Consider the following 17,752-nt stretch of genomic DNA (forward strand, 5'->3'; position numbering starts at 1 on the left):
GGGAGAGAAAGCTGCTGTCCTGCTTGTTGCCATTGCTGTCCATCCTCTTCCCAACTGGCCCACGTGGCCCTCGTCCTCTAGCACAGCCGGGGCAGCGAGGGGCAATGCTGGTGGCCAGGGACACAGGCCAGTGTGACTGTCGACAAGGACAGGGCCCTGCAGGTGCTGTTACGGAACTCTGCCAGCCCCCGGCCAAGTACGAGTTGACCCAGGCCACGCTGGACCCCTGCCCCAGACCCAGCGCCACCCGTGGTGGGCTAAGTGGCCAGGACTGAGCGAACGTTGCAAGGGCCATCAGGGAAGGGACAAGGACACCTGGAAGAAAATGGGGAGGGGTGGCCCTGGTGAGGGCGGTGGGGGACCTTGGGCCATCCCACGCCCTCTGGAGGCTTCGCCTCCTGTCAGAGGCAGGGCTGTGGGTGGCCGTCCCCTGCACCTATCAGCTCAACCCAAGTCAACTTGCAAGGCGACCCTGGGTCCTCTCCCCTCAGGCAGCCCTCCGGTTTCAGCCTGCCCTTAAAAGCCTGAATTAGATGCAAAAGGCTGTGTCTGTGAGCAATTTTATGGAGAAAAGGTCCAACCCTTCCATCAGATTCTAGAATGGCTTCCCGACCCCACTATGGTTTAGCCCCATGATGCGCAGGGCCCACATGGCGTTTGTGGGGAAAGACAGTTTTCCCTGCATTTTCCAGGACTGTATGGATGACAAGATGGGGCACGAGAGGCAGAGAGGCCTGCCTTGGGTCACTCAGCAATCACTCAGAGATCCTACCACAGCCCCTGGAGTTTCAGCCAGCTGACCGGAGAGGGGAGGGGGCCTGCTCTGCCTCTGACCTCGACCCCTGACCTTGACGGGCGCAGAGCAGGAGCCTTACTGGAGACCCATCTTGCTCAGGGGCTCGCCTAAGAGACAAGTGTGGCTGGGCAGCAGTAAGCGGTCATCTCCCCTCTCGGGGTGCTGGGGCCCCCGACCTCGGACTAAGCACTCACCATGTGCTGGGCACCCCATGCGTAATCCCAGGGAAGGGCTTTCACTACTGTCGTTACAGATGGGCTGTCCAGGCACAGAAGTGAAGCTCCTGGCCAGGTCACCAGCTGGTAGGGGGGGCTCAGACTACCTCTAGGAGAGGCTCTGTAGAACCCCCCACCCCCCACCAGACAGACTGGACTCCACTCTCCCCCGTGCCTGACCACGGCAGCTCTTTGAACCGTTGTGGCTCAGTTAGCTCATCAGGAAATGGGTGGAGATGAGGGGTAGAGGCGGGGACTGGCCAGGGCAAGTCTGAGCAGGAGATCCAGGGAAAGCCTTGCAAGAGGTCATGACCTGGGAGCCTCCAAACAAGGCACTGGTGCCTGGCTCTTCCTGTCACTGAGATGTCCCTGCAGGCAGAGGAAGCTGAAGAGCGAGGTGGAGAAGCACAGACTTTTTTGAAGACTCTCTGACTGAGGTCCTTGAGAAGATCCCCAAGGATATGTATGGAGCTTCCCCTCCGAGGCCACCTCCCAACCTTGGGGCCAGGACACCGTGAGACTTGAACTCCACCTGCAGCATGAGGACCCGCAAAGGTCGAGGCCACAGGGGTTCAAAAGGGCACAGGTGCCCAGCGAGCCTGCCTGGTGAACCCCGGTGAGGCCACTGTGGCCTGTGGCAAGTTCTCGAGGTCCTGGTTTCTTTATCTGTACAAGGGGAGCCCCACCGGTCACGCGAATGGAGGAAGTCACCCTTCAGAAGCCCCGGCATTCAGCTGACGCCTGGTAAATGTTAGCTATTATCGCTACTATTTCGTGGGTCTTTGGTTTTGTTTCATGTGTCGCTATGACCGACGACAATGACACAGACACCGGAAATGGGCTTTGCATTTTGTTTTATCCTCATTCAACCCAGAGCCCACTGCCATCCGAGCCAGAAGCTTGTTAGGAAAGGGAAGGGGACACAAGCAGGTATTTTTCTCATCGTCATTATCTCAACATTACACCAATAAAAACAACTATTGCCGTTTATTAACTACTTATTCTGTGCCAAGCTCTTTAGTGAGTCTTTTTTTACCCCTCTGCGTGAGCTTCTGTTACCCAGGCCCAGAGACGTTAAGGAACTTGCCCCAAATGCCCAGCCAGGAAATACTGGGGCCGGGTCTCAGATTCTGGTCTGACTTCAGAGCCATTGCACTAAGCGCTGTGGAGCTGTGAGAGCCCCTCCCAAAACTCTGCCCCGGAGGTCAGGGCAGGCTTCGCGGAGGAGGTGGCCTCTCATTGGGCTCAAATGAGCTCAGCGAGGGGGAAGAGCACGGCAGGCAGGGGGAACAGCCACAGCCCTGCATGACGGGTTTGGGGATGGTGAGTTCCAGTATGCTGGAGCACCAGGACCTGGTTCGGGGAGTTGCTGGGAGATGGCGCCAGAAAGTTGAGCAGCACCAAAGAGCTTCGAGCACCAAGCCAAGGAGGGGTGAGGGCTCCGGGTCAGCGTGGGGCTTGACCAGACCCGGCACCCAGAGCTGCTTCTAAAGCAGCCTCCTGGTTTGGAGTCTTCCTAACTCAGCAGTTCAACCCTGCTCACCCCATCCGGGATGGGTTACCACCAAAGCCGGGGACCGTATCACTCAGGACAGCAACAAATCCTATCCCCTTCTCGTGGGCTCCCCCAGTCAGCACTTTTTCCTGGGGGACAGTCTCCTGTCTCACCGGGCAGTCCGGATCCGGAATCCGGGTTCTTGGCCGCTGGGCGCTCCTTCTCTTGAAGGGGCAGGAGGTGGGCGATGAGGCCGGACAGTTGCTGGACCAGTCCTGCCATCTGGGAGTAAGCCCTGCGTGGATTGTCTGGCACCTGTCAACTTTGGGACTCCAGCTGGGATTTCGGGACCTCAGCAGAAGTCCCACCTGCCTCATTAGCATCACCACTGCAGGGGGCAGGTGGGGGCTGGGCTCTCGGTGCCCACCCATCCCTCCGGGGCACTGTCTCCACAGGCCACAGTGAAGGGGAGGGGCCGGAGGAGGCCCTCGTGGAGACCGTGGTGGAGCACTACGGGAAGCTCTTCGCCATCAACCAGGACATCCAGAAGCATCTGGAGGCCTTCTCCAAGAGGAACCAGGTCGTCCACCAGAGCCTGGGGTCTCTAGAGGAGAGTCATAGGGCTCTTACCCCGGTAACAGCTATCTGAAGCCTGGCCCTTTGCCTTTAGCCCATAAAACCGGGGCCATAGGGGTCTCCTCTGCACCTGCGAGGAAGTCTCGGAGCATTGGTGGGCTGCTGAGAGGGTCTGGGTGAGGCTGTCACTCCAGAGCCTTGTTCTGTCTCCCTTTCCGTCCCCTTTCCCCAGGCTGACCCCTGACAGTGCTTATGCTTAAACGTGTTCTTGGGGGTAGAAAAGCCACGAATTCTAGATTCAAACAGACTGGGTGCGGATCCCAGTTCAGTCTTTGACTAGCTGAGTAAGTGTGTACCCTGTCTGAGCCTCAGTTTGTTTATCTGTCAGATGGCAATGCAAACTAGCTAGGAGGTTGTCCTGAGGCACGGGACACAGACGGTGCCCAAGTTCGTGCCCCAAGAAGTCACCTGTCTCTCCCTTCTGGTTCATCTTATAATAAATAGAACTTTTGCCAGGAGGGCCGGCCATTCCAGAGGAAACTGCGCCAGGCAAAGGCGTGGCATGATGAATTTGCATGCCGAAGCTGGGGCCTGGGGACTCGGAGGGGAAGGGGACTCGGAGAGGAGGGCTGAGGGTGGGTTGGTTTGCAGCGAGCCTCTGCCCCCTAGTGGCAGCACTGAAAACCTACACCATTTGGCACCTTTTCGCCTCCGGAGAACCGGACCCTTTATGGGCAGCCTGGCAAGGTGAGGGCGCTTTACCTGCTGTATCTCATTTAAATCTCACCCCAGCGCCTGGAGGTAAGTGCTTTCATTCCTAGCGCTGAGACAAGGGGAGGTGAGTAAGGCTGAGCGTTCAAGTGCCGGGTTGGATCTCATCTTTCTTTAAAATGTTAATATTTTGTTCATCATGGATTAAAAAAATGTTTTTTAATGTTTATTTATTGTTGGGGGGGAGGGACAGAGAGAGAGGGAGACACAGAATCCGAAGCAGGCCCCAGGCTCCGAGCTGGCAGCGCAGAGCCCGATGCGGGGCTCGAACTGGCGGACTGTGAGGTCATGACCTGAGCCGAAGTCCGATGCATAACCGACTGGGCCACCCGGGCGCCCCTTAATTTTGATTTTTAGACAACAAGTGAATTAAAATGTTCTTCACTGTAATTTATCTTAATTAATTAAGCATAAGCTGAGTTTTTCGATGCCACCTTGAATTTTGCAACTTAGACCGAGGTGGGTTTTTCTTCCCACTTTCCAGAGGAGGAAAGGAAGACTCAGAGAAGTGAGGACACCTGTGTAGGTCCAGGGCCGAGCCCGCATCCCATGGGGCCTTGCGGGGGGGGGGTGTGGCCAGCACTGCATCGACCAGAGCAGGCTGGGCTTCAGGAAGCTTTCGCCGGCCTTGCTCCACGGTGCCCTCCTAGCAGCCTCGGAGCCCAGAAGGGCACAGACTCTTGGGTCTGGTTATGGGAGGAAGCGAGCATTAAGCCCCGGTCAGCCTGGACATGCTCTTTTGGGCATTTCCTGGTACCTTGAACAGCCAGACCACCCAGGACTTCCCCTTCCTCCCTCCCCCCCATCAGGCTCAGATCTCCCTGGGCAGTGAGCTCCTCCGGACCAGGCCCGGGGCAGATGCCCCAGGAGGGTTTGCGGCACCCAGATGACCCAGCCCCTCCCCCCGCAGAGCCTCAAGATTCCGCTGTGTCAGCTGCAAAAGAGGTGTCGCCGCAAGCAGGAACAGCGGTGACAGTTGGAACACCATGTTGCCTACCAGAGAGACGTGGACAGCTGTGATGTGAGCCCACTCTGTGGGATGGGGGTGGGGGCAGGGCTGGGGGCTGCTGTCTCCTCAATAAGCATCACCCCCTCCCCAACACCACCACACACACCCCTGCTTACCTCACCCTGGTGACTGTCAGCTTTCAAAGGGCTTCTCTAAGATGGGGCAGAGGTTACTTTACAGATGGGAACACTGAGATCACAGATAGGTAAGGGCCAAGCTCTACCAAGAACCAGTACCCGGGCTTGGCATGGGCTGGGTGCTTACCCGGTCCTCCGATAATGCTTGTAGGTAATAACAGAACGATGGCTTTTAAGTGAGATCGTCAGTAATTCCTAGGACTGTCTGATGGTAGGCAGGTAGTACTTGGCACAAGGCCTTGCCCGGGACAGGCCCTCCTAAATGCTGCTTGGTTCTTACCTCTATCTGTTTCACAGATGAGAAGAGTGATTATTCGGAAAGAGTAAGCCATGCCCGAAATCCGTGACCAGAGGCCAGGATTTCTGGACTTAAGCTCTCGAGCTCCTGCTTACTGGCCTTTGGAATGGGGACTGGTTACCCTCCGGCCCCTGGGTCCTCACTAAAATCAGAGCCTGTACCTTCCAGCCTCAGGGGCTGCTGGGAAGACACCAGGACCAAGGCCTGGGGCACACTGCACCTGGACTGAGTGTGGTCAGCGAATCCAGGGCCTTCTCGGGCCCCATGGGATCCCGGAAGACGCGATGGTTGGGATCTACAGGTGGCTGACCTCCAGCCAAGGGGCTTAGAGGGGGAGTGGACTGGCCACTGTTTACAGAGCCCCTTCTGGGTCTTTCTCTTCAAGGTGGGAAGCAAGGCTGTCACCGCTGACCACAGCCCCAGAGACCTGAAGCCCAGGACTCCGGGGCTGCCCAGAGTGAGGAGCTCTGGGTTCCTCCAGCCCCCTTCCCAGCCCCTGCTCCAGGTGTGGACCGTGGGGGTCTCCGGCCAGGAGGACCCTCTGGGAAGTTAGTTCAATGTCTCTCATGGCAGGGGAGGACACTCAGGTCCTGCGGTGGGAGGGACTCATCCAAGGCCCTTTGGGAGTGGACCAGGGAGCACAGACCAGGATGAGAAGGTGGCTTCTCTGGTCTGAGTGAGCTGGGGAGGAGGAATGGTGGGAGAGGATTGGGACCTCTTCCTCCTCCTCCCCCTCCTCCTCCTTCTCCTTCTCCTCCTACAGGAAGAGCTGCTCAACTACATGCACGTGGCCATCAACAACATGGTCCAGCAGTGTTCGCCCTCCGCCCACAGCGTGCCCAAGAGCAGGGACCTCTTCTCCAAGCTCGACCTGATTCAGGTGAGGCCTCCCTGCCACCCCAGGTGGGCAATCTCAGCCTGTTCAGGGCCTCCGCTCATGGTGCATTCACGTTTAGCCCCCGTGAGTCCGTCCCTCCGTGGCTACACGCGCTCCTGGGGCAGTAGGTCCTGGTGTCTCTATTGGTACTCAAGAAACTTGTGATGAGTTCCCGTTAGGTATAGGATCAGAGGCAGGTGCAAAGGAACTCCTGTCCTGCCCGGTCTTTCTCTGTGCATATCACACACACACACACACACACACTGTACACACTCACATTCACACGTGCTCTCTACACACCTAACAATACACGTGAAATATACAGACACACCTGCAAACAAACACACCCAAGATGCACACAGGTGTGGCCACACATTTACACTCACGTGTGCACTCGGGGAGGGCGCATTTCAGTGACTGAGGGAGCCTCTGTGCAGGGTCTTCAGTTTCCACTTTGGACTCTTGGTCAAGTCCACTGAGCCTCCCCTTGTCACCGCCCCCCCCCCCAGGACCCCCCCACCACCACCACCTGTCATTCGCTGAAGTTGCAGTAGCCGGGAACATGTCAGACCGGCTTCTACTGACCACAGAGCGTGTCTTTTTCTTCTTTTTAATAATAGCTTCATTGGGATATGATTCACATACCGTAACATTTACCCTTTTATTTTATTTTATTTTATTTTATTTTATTTTATTTTTATTTTTTTTTCAACGTTTATTTATTTTTGAGACAGAGAGAGACAGAACATGAACAGGGGAGGGGCAGAGACAGAGGAAGACACAGAATCTGAAACAGGCTGCAGGCTCTGAGCGGTCAGCACAGAGCCCGACGCGGGGCTCAAACTCACGGACCGTGAGATCATGACCTGAGCCGAAGTCCCGAAGCCGGGCGCTTAACCGACCAAGCCACCCAGGCGCCCCAACATTTACCCTTTTAAAGCGTACCCTCCAGTGTTTCTAATTCAGCCAGAATTATGCAACCATCACTACTCTCCAGAACATTGCATCACCCCCACAAGATACATTTTGCATCTGGTTTCTCGCACTTAACGTTTTCAAGGTTGATCTACGTCATATAGTGTGAATCAAGACTTCGTTCCTTTTTAGGACTGGATAATATCCCATTGCGTGTGGACACACCACATTTTCTTTATCCATCAGTGATGGCCGTTTGGGTTGTTTCTGCTTTTTGGCCGTTGTGGACAATGCCGCTGTGGGCATTCACGTACACGTGTTTGGGTGGACATACGTTTTCGGTTATCTTGGCGACATACCTAGGTGTAGAGCTGCTGAACCATATGGCAACTCTGTATTTAAATCTTTGCAAATATTATCATCAGCTGCAAACTCTTTGCCCAAAGTGTCAGTGATTTTACAATCCTGTGACCGATGTGTGTGTGAGGGTCCGTTTTCTCCACATCCTGTCCACACTTGGAATTGTCTGTCTTTCGTAATGCAGCCATCCCGGTGGGTGTGAAGTCCTAGCTCGTCGTGGTTTTGCTCTGCGTTTCCCTGGTGACAGTAGCATTGAGCGTCTCTTTGGTGCTCATTGCCGATTCGTGTCTCTTCTTTGAAGAAATGTCTATTCAGATCGTTGGCCGATTTTTAAATCAGATTATTTGGGTGTTGTTTTTTTTTTTTATTGCATTCTAAGATATATTCTAGATACAAGTCCCTTACCAAATATACAATTTTCAAATATTTCCTCTCATTCTGTGGGTTGTGTTTTTCATTGGATGGTGTGCTGTGAAGCACAAAGGCTTTTAATTTTGATGAAATCCAAGTGAGCTACTTTTTCCCCCTTGGGTTACTTGCCTTTAGGCGTCGCATCTAAGAAACTATCACAAGGGGCGCCTGGGTGGCTCAGTCGGTTAAGCGTCCGACTTCATCTCAGGTCGCGATCTCGCGGTCCGTGAGTTCGAGCCCCGCGACGGGCTCTGGGCGGATGGCTCGGAGCCTGGAGCCTGCTTCCGATTCTGTGTCTCCCTCTCTCTCTGCCCCTCCCCCGTTCATGCCCTGTCTCTCTCTCTCTCTCTCTGTCTCAAAAATAAATAAACGTAAAAAAAAAAAGAAAAAGAAACTATCACAAAAACTGTAATCCAAAGTCATGAAGATTTGTACCTAAATTTCCTTATAAGAAATTTATAGTTTTTGCTCTAATATGTAGGTTTATGATCCATTTTCAGTTAAAACGTTTGTATATGGTATAAGAGTCCGATTTCACTCTTTTGCATAAACATATTCAGTTGTCCTGATAACATTTGTTGGAAGAAAAAAAAACAAAACTACCCTCCCCTGTTGCATTGGCCTCTCCTCTCTCTTGTCAAAACTCTACTGACCGTGAACGTGAAGGTTAATTTCTGGACTCTCAATTCTATTCCGTTGGTCTAGATGTCTACCCAATGCCAATACCGCACTATCTTGATGACTATAGCTTTGTCGTCAGTCTTGAAATCGGGAGCTCTGAGTCCTCCAACTTTGTCCTTTTCTGAGGTGGTTTGATTCTTCCAGCAGGGCATGGTGGCGTCACGAGTGGAAGCTCAGTGGCCGCGTGGGTTTCAGGAATGGTGTGATCCGAGGCTCCCTGGCTCGTCAAAGATTCCTCCTTTCCACACACTGCTGGCTGCCCTCTTCAATCCTGGCTTCATTCTAGGTCACAACTCGCTCTCCGTACTTGAGGCAGGCTCAGTGGAGACGTTCAAAACACAGGATGCTTGGTTCCTCTGGAACCCGGAACGCCCGCCCCGCCCCGCCCCTCCCCAGGGTTGCCATAGCAACAGCCAACAGTCAGCAAGCCTGCGCCTCCGTTGAGAAGGACTCCTCACAAGCACTTCACATGTATCAGGGCTGCTCAGCGGCCCAGCTCCAGGGACACCATTCACCACGTTGGCTTCCCCTGGGGCAAAACTCATGTTATTCATATTCACATTGTGATATGAGCGATGTCGTTTTCAATAAGGGCACGTTTGTCTACATACTCACAGTACATTAATTTCATCTTCTTCGGAAGAAAAAGGAAGAAATTACACGGTGATGTCAAGGGGTCCCGTGGGTCTCCTGCAACAATCACTCAACCGAGACGTATTGAGTCGCCCACATGTGCTCAGCGTTGTGCTAAGAGTTGGAGGTAGAAGGTCCTTCAGGAACGAATGCCTCTAAGAGAGGGAGGCTGGGGGCAGTCAGGGTGGGCTTCTTGGAGGAAGCGGTGAAAAGAGGCAAGCGGCCGCATCAGGAAGCCACACAAGTACTTGGACTCAGTCATCTAGCTTTGCTACCACTGGGCTGTGCAGCTTCAGGCAGGTCACTTAACCTCTCTGAGCCTCAGTTTGGTCATTTGCCAACCGTCACCTATAGCACATCCTTGGCAGGGCGCTTGTGAGAGTTAAAGGAAGTGTAGGTAACCTTTGATGGTGCTTTGGTCCCTGGGAAGTGGTGTCAAAGCACCTTCAGGCGACAGAGATTTCTTTTTCCTCCCAGGAATTTATGTTGGACAAAATGGAGACGGTGAGATTTATATCACTGCGCGTGGAACCCAGAGTGTGCTGGTCAGCGGACAGTTACAAGAGTGAGGGCCTCAGAAGATACCCCAGGTCCTTCAGGAAATGCCCAAGGGATCGAGATTCGATCCCCCAAACGCCCTTTCCCAGCACCCAGACTTCAGCACGCTCCAGCCCGTACGGACCAGGCCGGCCACCAAGCCAGCCCTGCTAGCCTCAGGACCATCTTCTTAGCCCCTCGGCCTCCGTTTGTCACCACAGTGCCCCCAAGTGGGTGGGAGTCAGCCTGTTCCCCCGCACTGGGGGATTGGCAGGCAACAAGGCTGCGGACCGGGGAAGAGAGAGAGGCAGTTCGCCGGGCGGGAGGCAGCGGGAGGTCAGGGGGGGACCTGCCAGGCTGGACTTGCACCTGGGAGCCAGGGCCGCACTGTCAAGGTCGTCAGTGGGTTTGTCTAAGAAGAGCTCTGGATAGGTGGCTAGCTTTTAGGAATATGCGCGTCACAGAAACTCCCTTAAAGAGCCCCTCAGGGCCTAGGAGGCGCTCTCGAGAGCTCGCCTTGCCCACTGCAGACCGGGGAGCCCGGCAGGCTGGGGGTCCTGAATTTGTTCATCGGGGGCGTCTCCTCAGAAGCAGACGCAGGGTCAGTGCCCTCTGCGTTTCCCGAGGGTCCCAGAGCTGCCCGGAGTGGATGCTGCTCTCGGGGAGAGCTTGGCAAGGCAGAACCCCTCCCTCTCCAGCCTGCCTGGAAAGTTGGGTGAATGGGCATCTAAGGGAGTCCCCCTCCCCCTCCCCAGCCGGATGTCCTTAGGCTGGGGGTGGAAGAGCTTGGTCTGGATGAAAGCACTGGTTTGACACCCTCCTGGTGACCGCCCGCCTGGAAAGAATTCACGTCTGGGGGCCGGCCTGCCTCGGCTTTTTGGTGTGAATAAAAGTCGCAAGTTGAGAGCAACTGACCAGCTGCGAACCAGCGAGTTAACTTTCAAAGAAGAGTTTCAGAAAAGATGCTGCTGTTCGGTCCACAAACGCCGAGGGTCGTCATTTTCCAGGTGCTGTTGGGAGAGGGGACAGGCGGCTCAGAGGGAGGGACGGGAGGAGCAGGAGTAGGACTTAGCTGCGGAATTAGCGAGAGGAGCTACATACAGTGAGGCTGAGTGTGGTCTGGTCTTCTGAGCAGCTTGAAGGGGAACCAAGGGGAGACCGTTGTTTCAAGTTCTGGTCTCACAGGCCTTTGGAGCAAAGAGGACATCTCAGGTAGGCTGGAGTCAGATTCGAGAAGGCGGAGGTCATGGTGGGGGGCGGGGCTCAGAAAGTGAAGGGATCACGAGGGGAGGGGTTTCCAGTCTGGCTGGAGCCGGAAGAACCTGATGGGCGGTCTGAGAAGGTGGACTGCGGAACCATCGTGGGGTCCACAGGCCCAGCTACAAGGTTTGGACATCGGTCCAGAGGCCACACATGGGGATGGCTTGGTCTTGGGCGGCTACACCAGAAGACCACAGACTGGGGGCTTAAACAACGGACGTTTATCTCTCGTACTTATGGAGACCGGAGGTCCCAGATCAAAGCACTGGTGGAATAGCAGTCTGGCAGGGGTCTGCGTCCTGCTTCATAGACGGCCGTCTTCTCGTTGTGTCCTCACAGGGTGAAAGGGGCAAAGCAGCTCTATGGGGGTCTCTCTCATAAGGGCACAAATCCCATTCCTGGGGGCGCCACCCTCATGATCTAACACCTCCTAACACACTGGAGACTGGAATGTGACCATGTGAATTTGGGGTGAGGGGACGCAAGCATTCAGTCCCTTGAAGGGAGCCTCCCACATTCCTGCCGTCCTCTGTTCTCCCTCTCCCCGCAACATCTGCTTTCCAAAGACACCTAGAGTATCCCGTCCATCTCCCTGTAACGTGGGCACATGCTGGGCCAACGATTCTTGGACGCGAACGTTTTGTCCGGAAGACATGTGACCACACAGAGTGTGTCCCCGCTCCCGGAGCTTCTGATTCAACAATCTGGGGTCTTAGAGGCCTTAGAATTTGCATTTTTTTTTTTTACGTTTATTTATTTTGAGAGAGAGAGTGGGAGAGAGAGAATCCCAAGCAGTCTCTGCACTGTCAGTGCAGAGCCCGACGTGGGGCTTGAACCCACGACTGTGAGGTCATGACCTGAGCCGAAATCAAGAGTCAGATGCTTAACCGACTGAGCCACCCAGGCACCCCTAGAATTTGCAGTTCTAGCATGTTCTCACGAGGTGCTGATGCTGGAGGTCCCAGGACCACACCTTGAGAACCGCTGCTTTAGAATTACGGCAAATCCTAACTGCCTAAGGTGGTTCTGCTCCTCCTTGAGCACAACCACCACCACCACCACCACCACCACCCCCCCCCATGCCTGGGTCTCAGTGTCCCGCCTGCGTGATGGGCCTGGACCTGGCAGCCTGGGAGGGCCGTCCCCACCCTGTCTAACCTCCCAGAAGGTACCGGACATGCACTCGCTTCTAGGCCCGGGGCACGGTCCTGTGGCTTCCTGGCTTTGCCTGTGAGGGCTCTGAGGAGTGCTTCCTTCTTCCTGTCCCCTGCCATCCGCATGCTGTGCACCGGTTGTGACTGTGTAGGTCTGGTTCAGATGTTTTGTCACACGCCTCGGGGAGGAGGACGATCAGAGCAGATGCCTGGGGTGACAGTGGCCCGGCCATCAATCTACATTTGCAACGGGCAGCTGAGTCTTTTAGGAGCTCCCAGCCTCCACGGCGAGGGGCTTGGCTCATGAAAGAGACAGATGGGGCCCAGGGCTTAGCCGTGCTGCTGCGGGCATGTACCCGAACGCTGGGGTTCAGTCCTTTCTGGGCTTTTATGTCCGACAGAAGCTCTCTCCGCCCAGACCCTATCCCTTTAAGGCACGTTTTCTTGGGTTCCCTGTCAGCTGGAGAAAGGCCTTCAAGTGCATTTGGAGAAAAAAAAAAAAAAGCAGTAGTTCAGGTACCTTAGGAGATGTCACTTCATCTGACCTCCCATTCAGACCCCGAGACCCCAAGACACCAGTTGGTCCGGGCTTGGACATTTTGTGAGACTGAGAGCTCATTACCTGTCAATGAATTCCAGCTTTAAGTAACTCCAAGTGTGAGAAGATTCTTCCCGCAGACCATCCTGGGAGAGCTGGATTGTTAGCAAGTGGCTGGTGCTGGGAAAAAAAATGGTGGGAAAATCAAATTATGTCCTCTTTTTAGACCACACACACCAAGGTATACCAGTTCCTTTGAGTGGTTGTTTTCCAACTCTCGTGTTCATTAAAACCACCGTGACATTTGCTAAGCACGGAGACATCTAGAGATTGTTCTTGAAGATGCTGGTTCTGACGTGGGGCCCGGAAATCTGGATTTTTAACAAGCTCCTGGGTGGTTCAGATGAGATGGTTCTCCCATCGTAGGGAGAGAAATACTGGGTATCTAAATGCCAAAAAGAAGGAAATCTGGTCTGTGTTGACCTACTCTTCAGTTGGGAAGCATGAAAGCCACAGAAGTGATACCTGAAAATAATTTGATCACATAAAAATTAAAAACGTGGGGCGCCTGAGTGGTTGAGCGTCCGACTTCGGCTCAGGTCATGATCTCACACTCTGTGAGTTCGAGCCCCGCGTCCGGCTCTGTGCTGACAGCTCAGAGCCTGGAGCCTGCTTTGAGTTCTGTGTCTCCCTCTCTCTCTGCCCCTCCCCTGCTCATGCTCTGTGTCTCTCTGTCTCTCAATAATAAATGAACGTTAAAAAAAAAAAAATTAAAACGCATCTACCTCAGAACGCATCCAAATATCTAAAGACAATAAACTAGAGGGAAATGATGACAAATTTGGAAAAGGATCAGTGTTTTAAAGAGCTCTCACAAAGTAGAACAGACAATTGTTCATATTCAGAAAAAAACAAAATGAATAAAAATGGCTATAAACATGAAAAATATTTCACCTTACAAAAAGTAGAATTAAACAATGTAATTTCTGTCCATAAGAAGATTCAAACTAATGATACACTAATGCTTGTAAGACAGGCTGTCTAACAGTGTGATACTGTTTGCATGTATTTTCTAGAGAGCAATTTGATTAGAGGTCTCAAGAGGCTTAAGAAAATGTTTACGTCCTTTGGCTCAATAATTCCAAGCCGAGAAATTTAAGCGAAGAACACCAGAGCTATTTGCTTCCAAAATGACAGCCCAACTCAACTTGGCTTCAGCCAAAAAGAGAATGCATTGGCTTATAAAAACTAGAAGGTCAGGGACAGCTTCAGGCAGAGCTTGATCAGGAGCTCAGTGTCAACCCAGTCTCTCTCTCTGGGCTTTGCTCTTCTGCATCTTGGCTTCATTCTCCAGTTCCATGTAAACAACCTCAGCCCTGCATCCTCCAAAGCTGAAGTCAGAGCAAGAAAGAGAGAATGTCCCTTTGTGGTAAGTCTCAGGGTTCACTCTGATTGACTCACCTTGGGTCAGATGCCTCTCTTTAATCCCTGACTGGCCAAGCCTGGGTCAAATTTTTGAGTTTAGGAGAGGTGGAATATCTTTTATGGCTAGAGTCATTCCCCTGGAGCCAGTGGTGGATGCCACATGAACTACGTGGGCTGAAAGAAGGGGACGTGTGGTTCCCCCAAAGGGGAACCAGGCTACCGTTATCGCAGGGAGGCGGGACCTGATGCCGCTCCGGCAAACCCCAGAAGTGCCCGTTACAGATGCCAGCAGAGTGTTTAAGATGCCACCGCATCGTTATTTAGAGTAGCCAAACTTCAAACAACCTAAGTATCTCGGAGGAAGAGTTTAATAAATAATGCCCCAACTTTAGGATCTGATAATTCTGCAGCCATTAAATTACATGTTTTCAAAGACAGTGTTAGGAAAAATATAGGACGTAAAGTTAAGTGGAAAAAGGGATTCAAAAAATAGAATATAAGCCCCATTTGATAAAATGTATATATGCAAAAGAATGGAAGGATATACACTACATTAGTGCTTCTAAGTGGGAGGCCCCTGACCCTCAGGGTGTTAATTTCCACCTAGTGCAGCAGATTGAATTGGGTCGTGAAATAGATAGGGGTCCCAAAGTGTCCTCTCTCCCGGGGTTGTGTCTACTTCCTTGGGCTTGCCAGAGGCTCGTGGTGGGCAGAACACTCCTCTCCACCTCTTGGCCGGGCTGGCCACGTGACTTGCTTTGGCCAATAGGATATTAGTGAACTGGGACACAATCAGAGGCTTAAAACATGATCGTGCCGTGGGGCTTGGGGTTTAGCGCTGGTAAGCTCTGCCATGGAGAGAGGTGTGCCTCTGGGAGCCCCTTGATTCCAGAGGGACGAGAGCCACGTGGAGCAGACATGGACCCAACATGCAGTTTGGATCCACGAAAATTGTCCAATCCTCAGCCAACGCTGACTGAGAAACAAATGTTTATAATTGCAAGCCAGTGAAGCTGAGGTCGTTGGTTACACAGTATTATAGTGGTGGCTGCTGGATACACCCACACACTCCCTCAGATTCCCTACTGGCTCCAACCCAAGGATCCCCAGTGTGGGGGCGGCCGGTCCACCTGCTGGCCGTGCATTGGGCGCCTGAGGGACGCTGGGATGTACAGAGGTGGCTTAGAGCTCTGTTCTGCCACATTAACCATGGTTAGCTTTGGATCATGGGACTCTAATCTTCCATTTTCCTCTTTATACTTTTGTAGATTTTCCGGAGTTGCTGCAAAGAGCGTGGTTCACTTTTATAACCAGAAAAAGAAAGCTTTGCTGAAGAATTGGAGAGATTAATTGGAAACTAACTCCTCTTGGCATCTCACGAATCCTCCCTTCGGTGTCCCTGAGGAAAAGGCTCGCTGTCCATTCATTCACCTGTAGGACCATCTTCAAGACGGAGGACAGGGTTCTTGGCTTCTGAATATTGTTTTCGGTGACTCTGGCTCCACTCTGAATTGGTCCCCATTGGCCTCTAGCCTCAAAACGTGGTGTCTTAAGCTGAGTCCCGTTGTCCAGCTAGGGAAGTTGGCCAGACGGGGATGACAGGAGACACCTGGAAGAGGCTGCCTTGCCGTGGCCCCAGCTGCAAAGGCACAGGGCACTCCGGCCGTCATTCCCAGCCATGCCCTACCCAACCCCGCTCTTGGCCTGGAAACAGCCGGTCTACTTAGAGGCTTGTGCTCCAAGGCTGTAAGTGCTGGCCAAGCCACCTGGCCCCAGCATGTGCCCCAGTGTCATTACTAGGCGTCTCCAGAAGACGCTGCATTGTTTCCATGTCCCTTGGTGCTGAGGCTCGTTTGTCCCTGGCTGCCGGCTGCTTGGGTTCTCTGCACGGTTCAGTGCTGTGGGGGATGCTGCATTCAGAGTCCAGACAGTGTGAGCCCTGGGTCCCCAGCTGCTCTCCAGCACTGTGCAGGGGGGGGATATGAGGGCCCGAGCTGCGTCTCCTTGGCTCCTCCCCCTCCGTGCCCAGGCGGGCCTGGTGCAAACCAGGTGTTCAGTGTTGCACAGGAGGGGGTGGGTGTGAATCCAGAGAGGCTCCTGATGGTCTCTGCACAGTGAGAACTTCCTGATGCGGCCCCAGAACTTACAGGCCACTGTACCTCACCCGAGTCACCCCTACAGCCCAGGAGCTGGAAAGCATTGGTTTTCTGGGTCCATCTTACAGAAAGTTCCGGAGCTGTAGCTCTGTGGTTATGTGGCTCGCCCAAGGTCCACACAGCGCTTAGCGGTTGGAGCTGGGACGTTAGCTCTGGCCCTTTGGCTCCAGATGGAACGGCTGTCATTTTGGAAACACAAAGAACACGAAGAACAAGAGTTAACATGCACCGGATGCTTGCTGTGCGCCAGGCACCTTGCTAAGCTCGTCGTAGCTCGCGCAGTCTTCCTACCAACCCTGAGAGCGACAGTCCCCGTTGTCCAGGTGAGGAAACAGGCTCAGAGAGGCGAAAGGCTTGTCTGAAGTTGCACAGCCCAGGGGCAAGGCCCACGTCCGTCTCCTTTCAGAGCTGGTGCTCTGAGCTGAAGGGAGCGTGGCGGGGGGGGGCTGCGGATCACGTAGCAGAACGGGAGGCGGCCAAGTTCAAATCTGGAACAGCCCCCAGGTGGAATCAAGAGACAGGGTGCTACCGTAGACCCCTGCCACTCAGTGGGGTCCGGGCCCCGCGTCATCGTGGCATCACCTGGGATTTGCGAGAAAGGCAGAATCTGCATTTTAACAAGAACCCAGGGGATCCCGATGCACGGTAAAGTGCTGGTCTAATTTGCTCGGAGGGGAGCCTGGCACCACCCCCATGCGGGGATGTGGCTCCGAGGCGGCACCAGCTCTCAGCATCAGGGGTTCCGTGCAGGGGCCGTGAACTGAGAGGAGCAGCGCCTCCGGCCTGAGCCCCCACCGGACAGCCGCAGGTTCAAGCTGCGGGACCGCGGGGGGTAAACTGCCTGCCATCCCGTGAATGCCCTGAGGGGCTTCCTTCTGCCCCCACTGTCCTTACCCCGCCCCTCTCTGCCCCTGCCACCTCCAGCCTCACCTCCTCCACGAAGCCTCCCCAGCTGTCCCTGCCCTAGGCAGAGTGAGCAGAGCCCAACTCTGGGCTTCCAGCCTCTCCTACAAGGATCTCGAGAGCACCTGCCCGCCCCCCCCCCCCGCCCCCGGAGGTGGCACTTAGTCGTTTACACTTACGTCTCCCCCACCGGAAGGAGAAGTTCTCCAGACAAAAGGCTCATCTTTTTCATTGAGGCCTATGTGACATACAACATTATGTTAGTTTCAGGTGTCCCGGGAAGGGCTTCATCTTAATCAACTTAAGCCTGACACGGAAGAGGCCCTCAGCTAATATGTGCTGGGTGAATGCCTCCTCATATGCTTGGGGTAAATGACGAATGAATGAATGGATGTCTTAAGCAAAGGAGTAAATCTCTAAGTGAAACTTTTAAGGAACGTGTAGGAGACAAAAGAGAGGGGTGCGCGAGGGGCAGAGGGATCTTGGCTTCCACTTGGCCCTCAGGTTATCCGTGTCGTATTCCCAGGGCCATGCCACCTCCCAGGGCGAGCCCTAATAAACCAGGCCAGAGTTTCGGGGTTCTCCAGGGGAATTACTTGGGGGGA

At 54.0% G+C, this 17,752-nt stretch overlaps 1 protein-coding gene across 1 annotated transcript; it reads left to right on the forward strand.

Annotated features, from left to right (window-relative positions):
* Positions 1 to 632: 632 nt before the first annotated feature.
* Positions 633 to 9,905, forward strand: CCDC197 (coiled-coil domain containing 197). Its single transcript, XM_043554554.1, is given in 8 exon segments — positions 633 to 659; positions 1,259 to 1,426; positions 1,428 to 1,474; positions 2,969 to 3,140; positions 4,764 to 4,874; positions 5,683 to 5,754; positions 6,061 to 6,177; positions 9,652 to 9,905. Coding segments are annotated over 8 exon segments (948 nt in total). The 3' UTR covers positions 9,886 to 9,905.
* Positions 9,906 to 17,752: the final 7,847 nt, after the last annotated feature.

Source organism: Prionailurus bengalensis, chromosome B3 (genome assembly GCF_016509475.1).
Source record: "Prionailurus bengalensis isolate Pbe53 chromosome B3, Fcat_Pben_1.1_paternal_pri, whole genome shotgun sequence".
Lineage (NCBI taxonomy): Eukaryota > Metazoa > Chordata > Mammalia > Carnivora > Felidae > Prionailurus > Prionailurus bengalensis.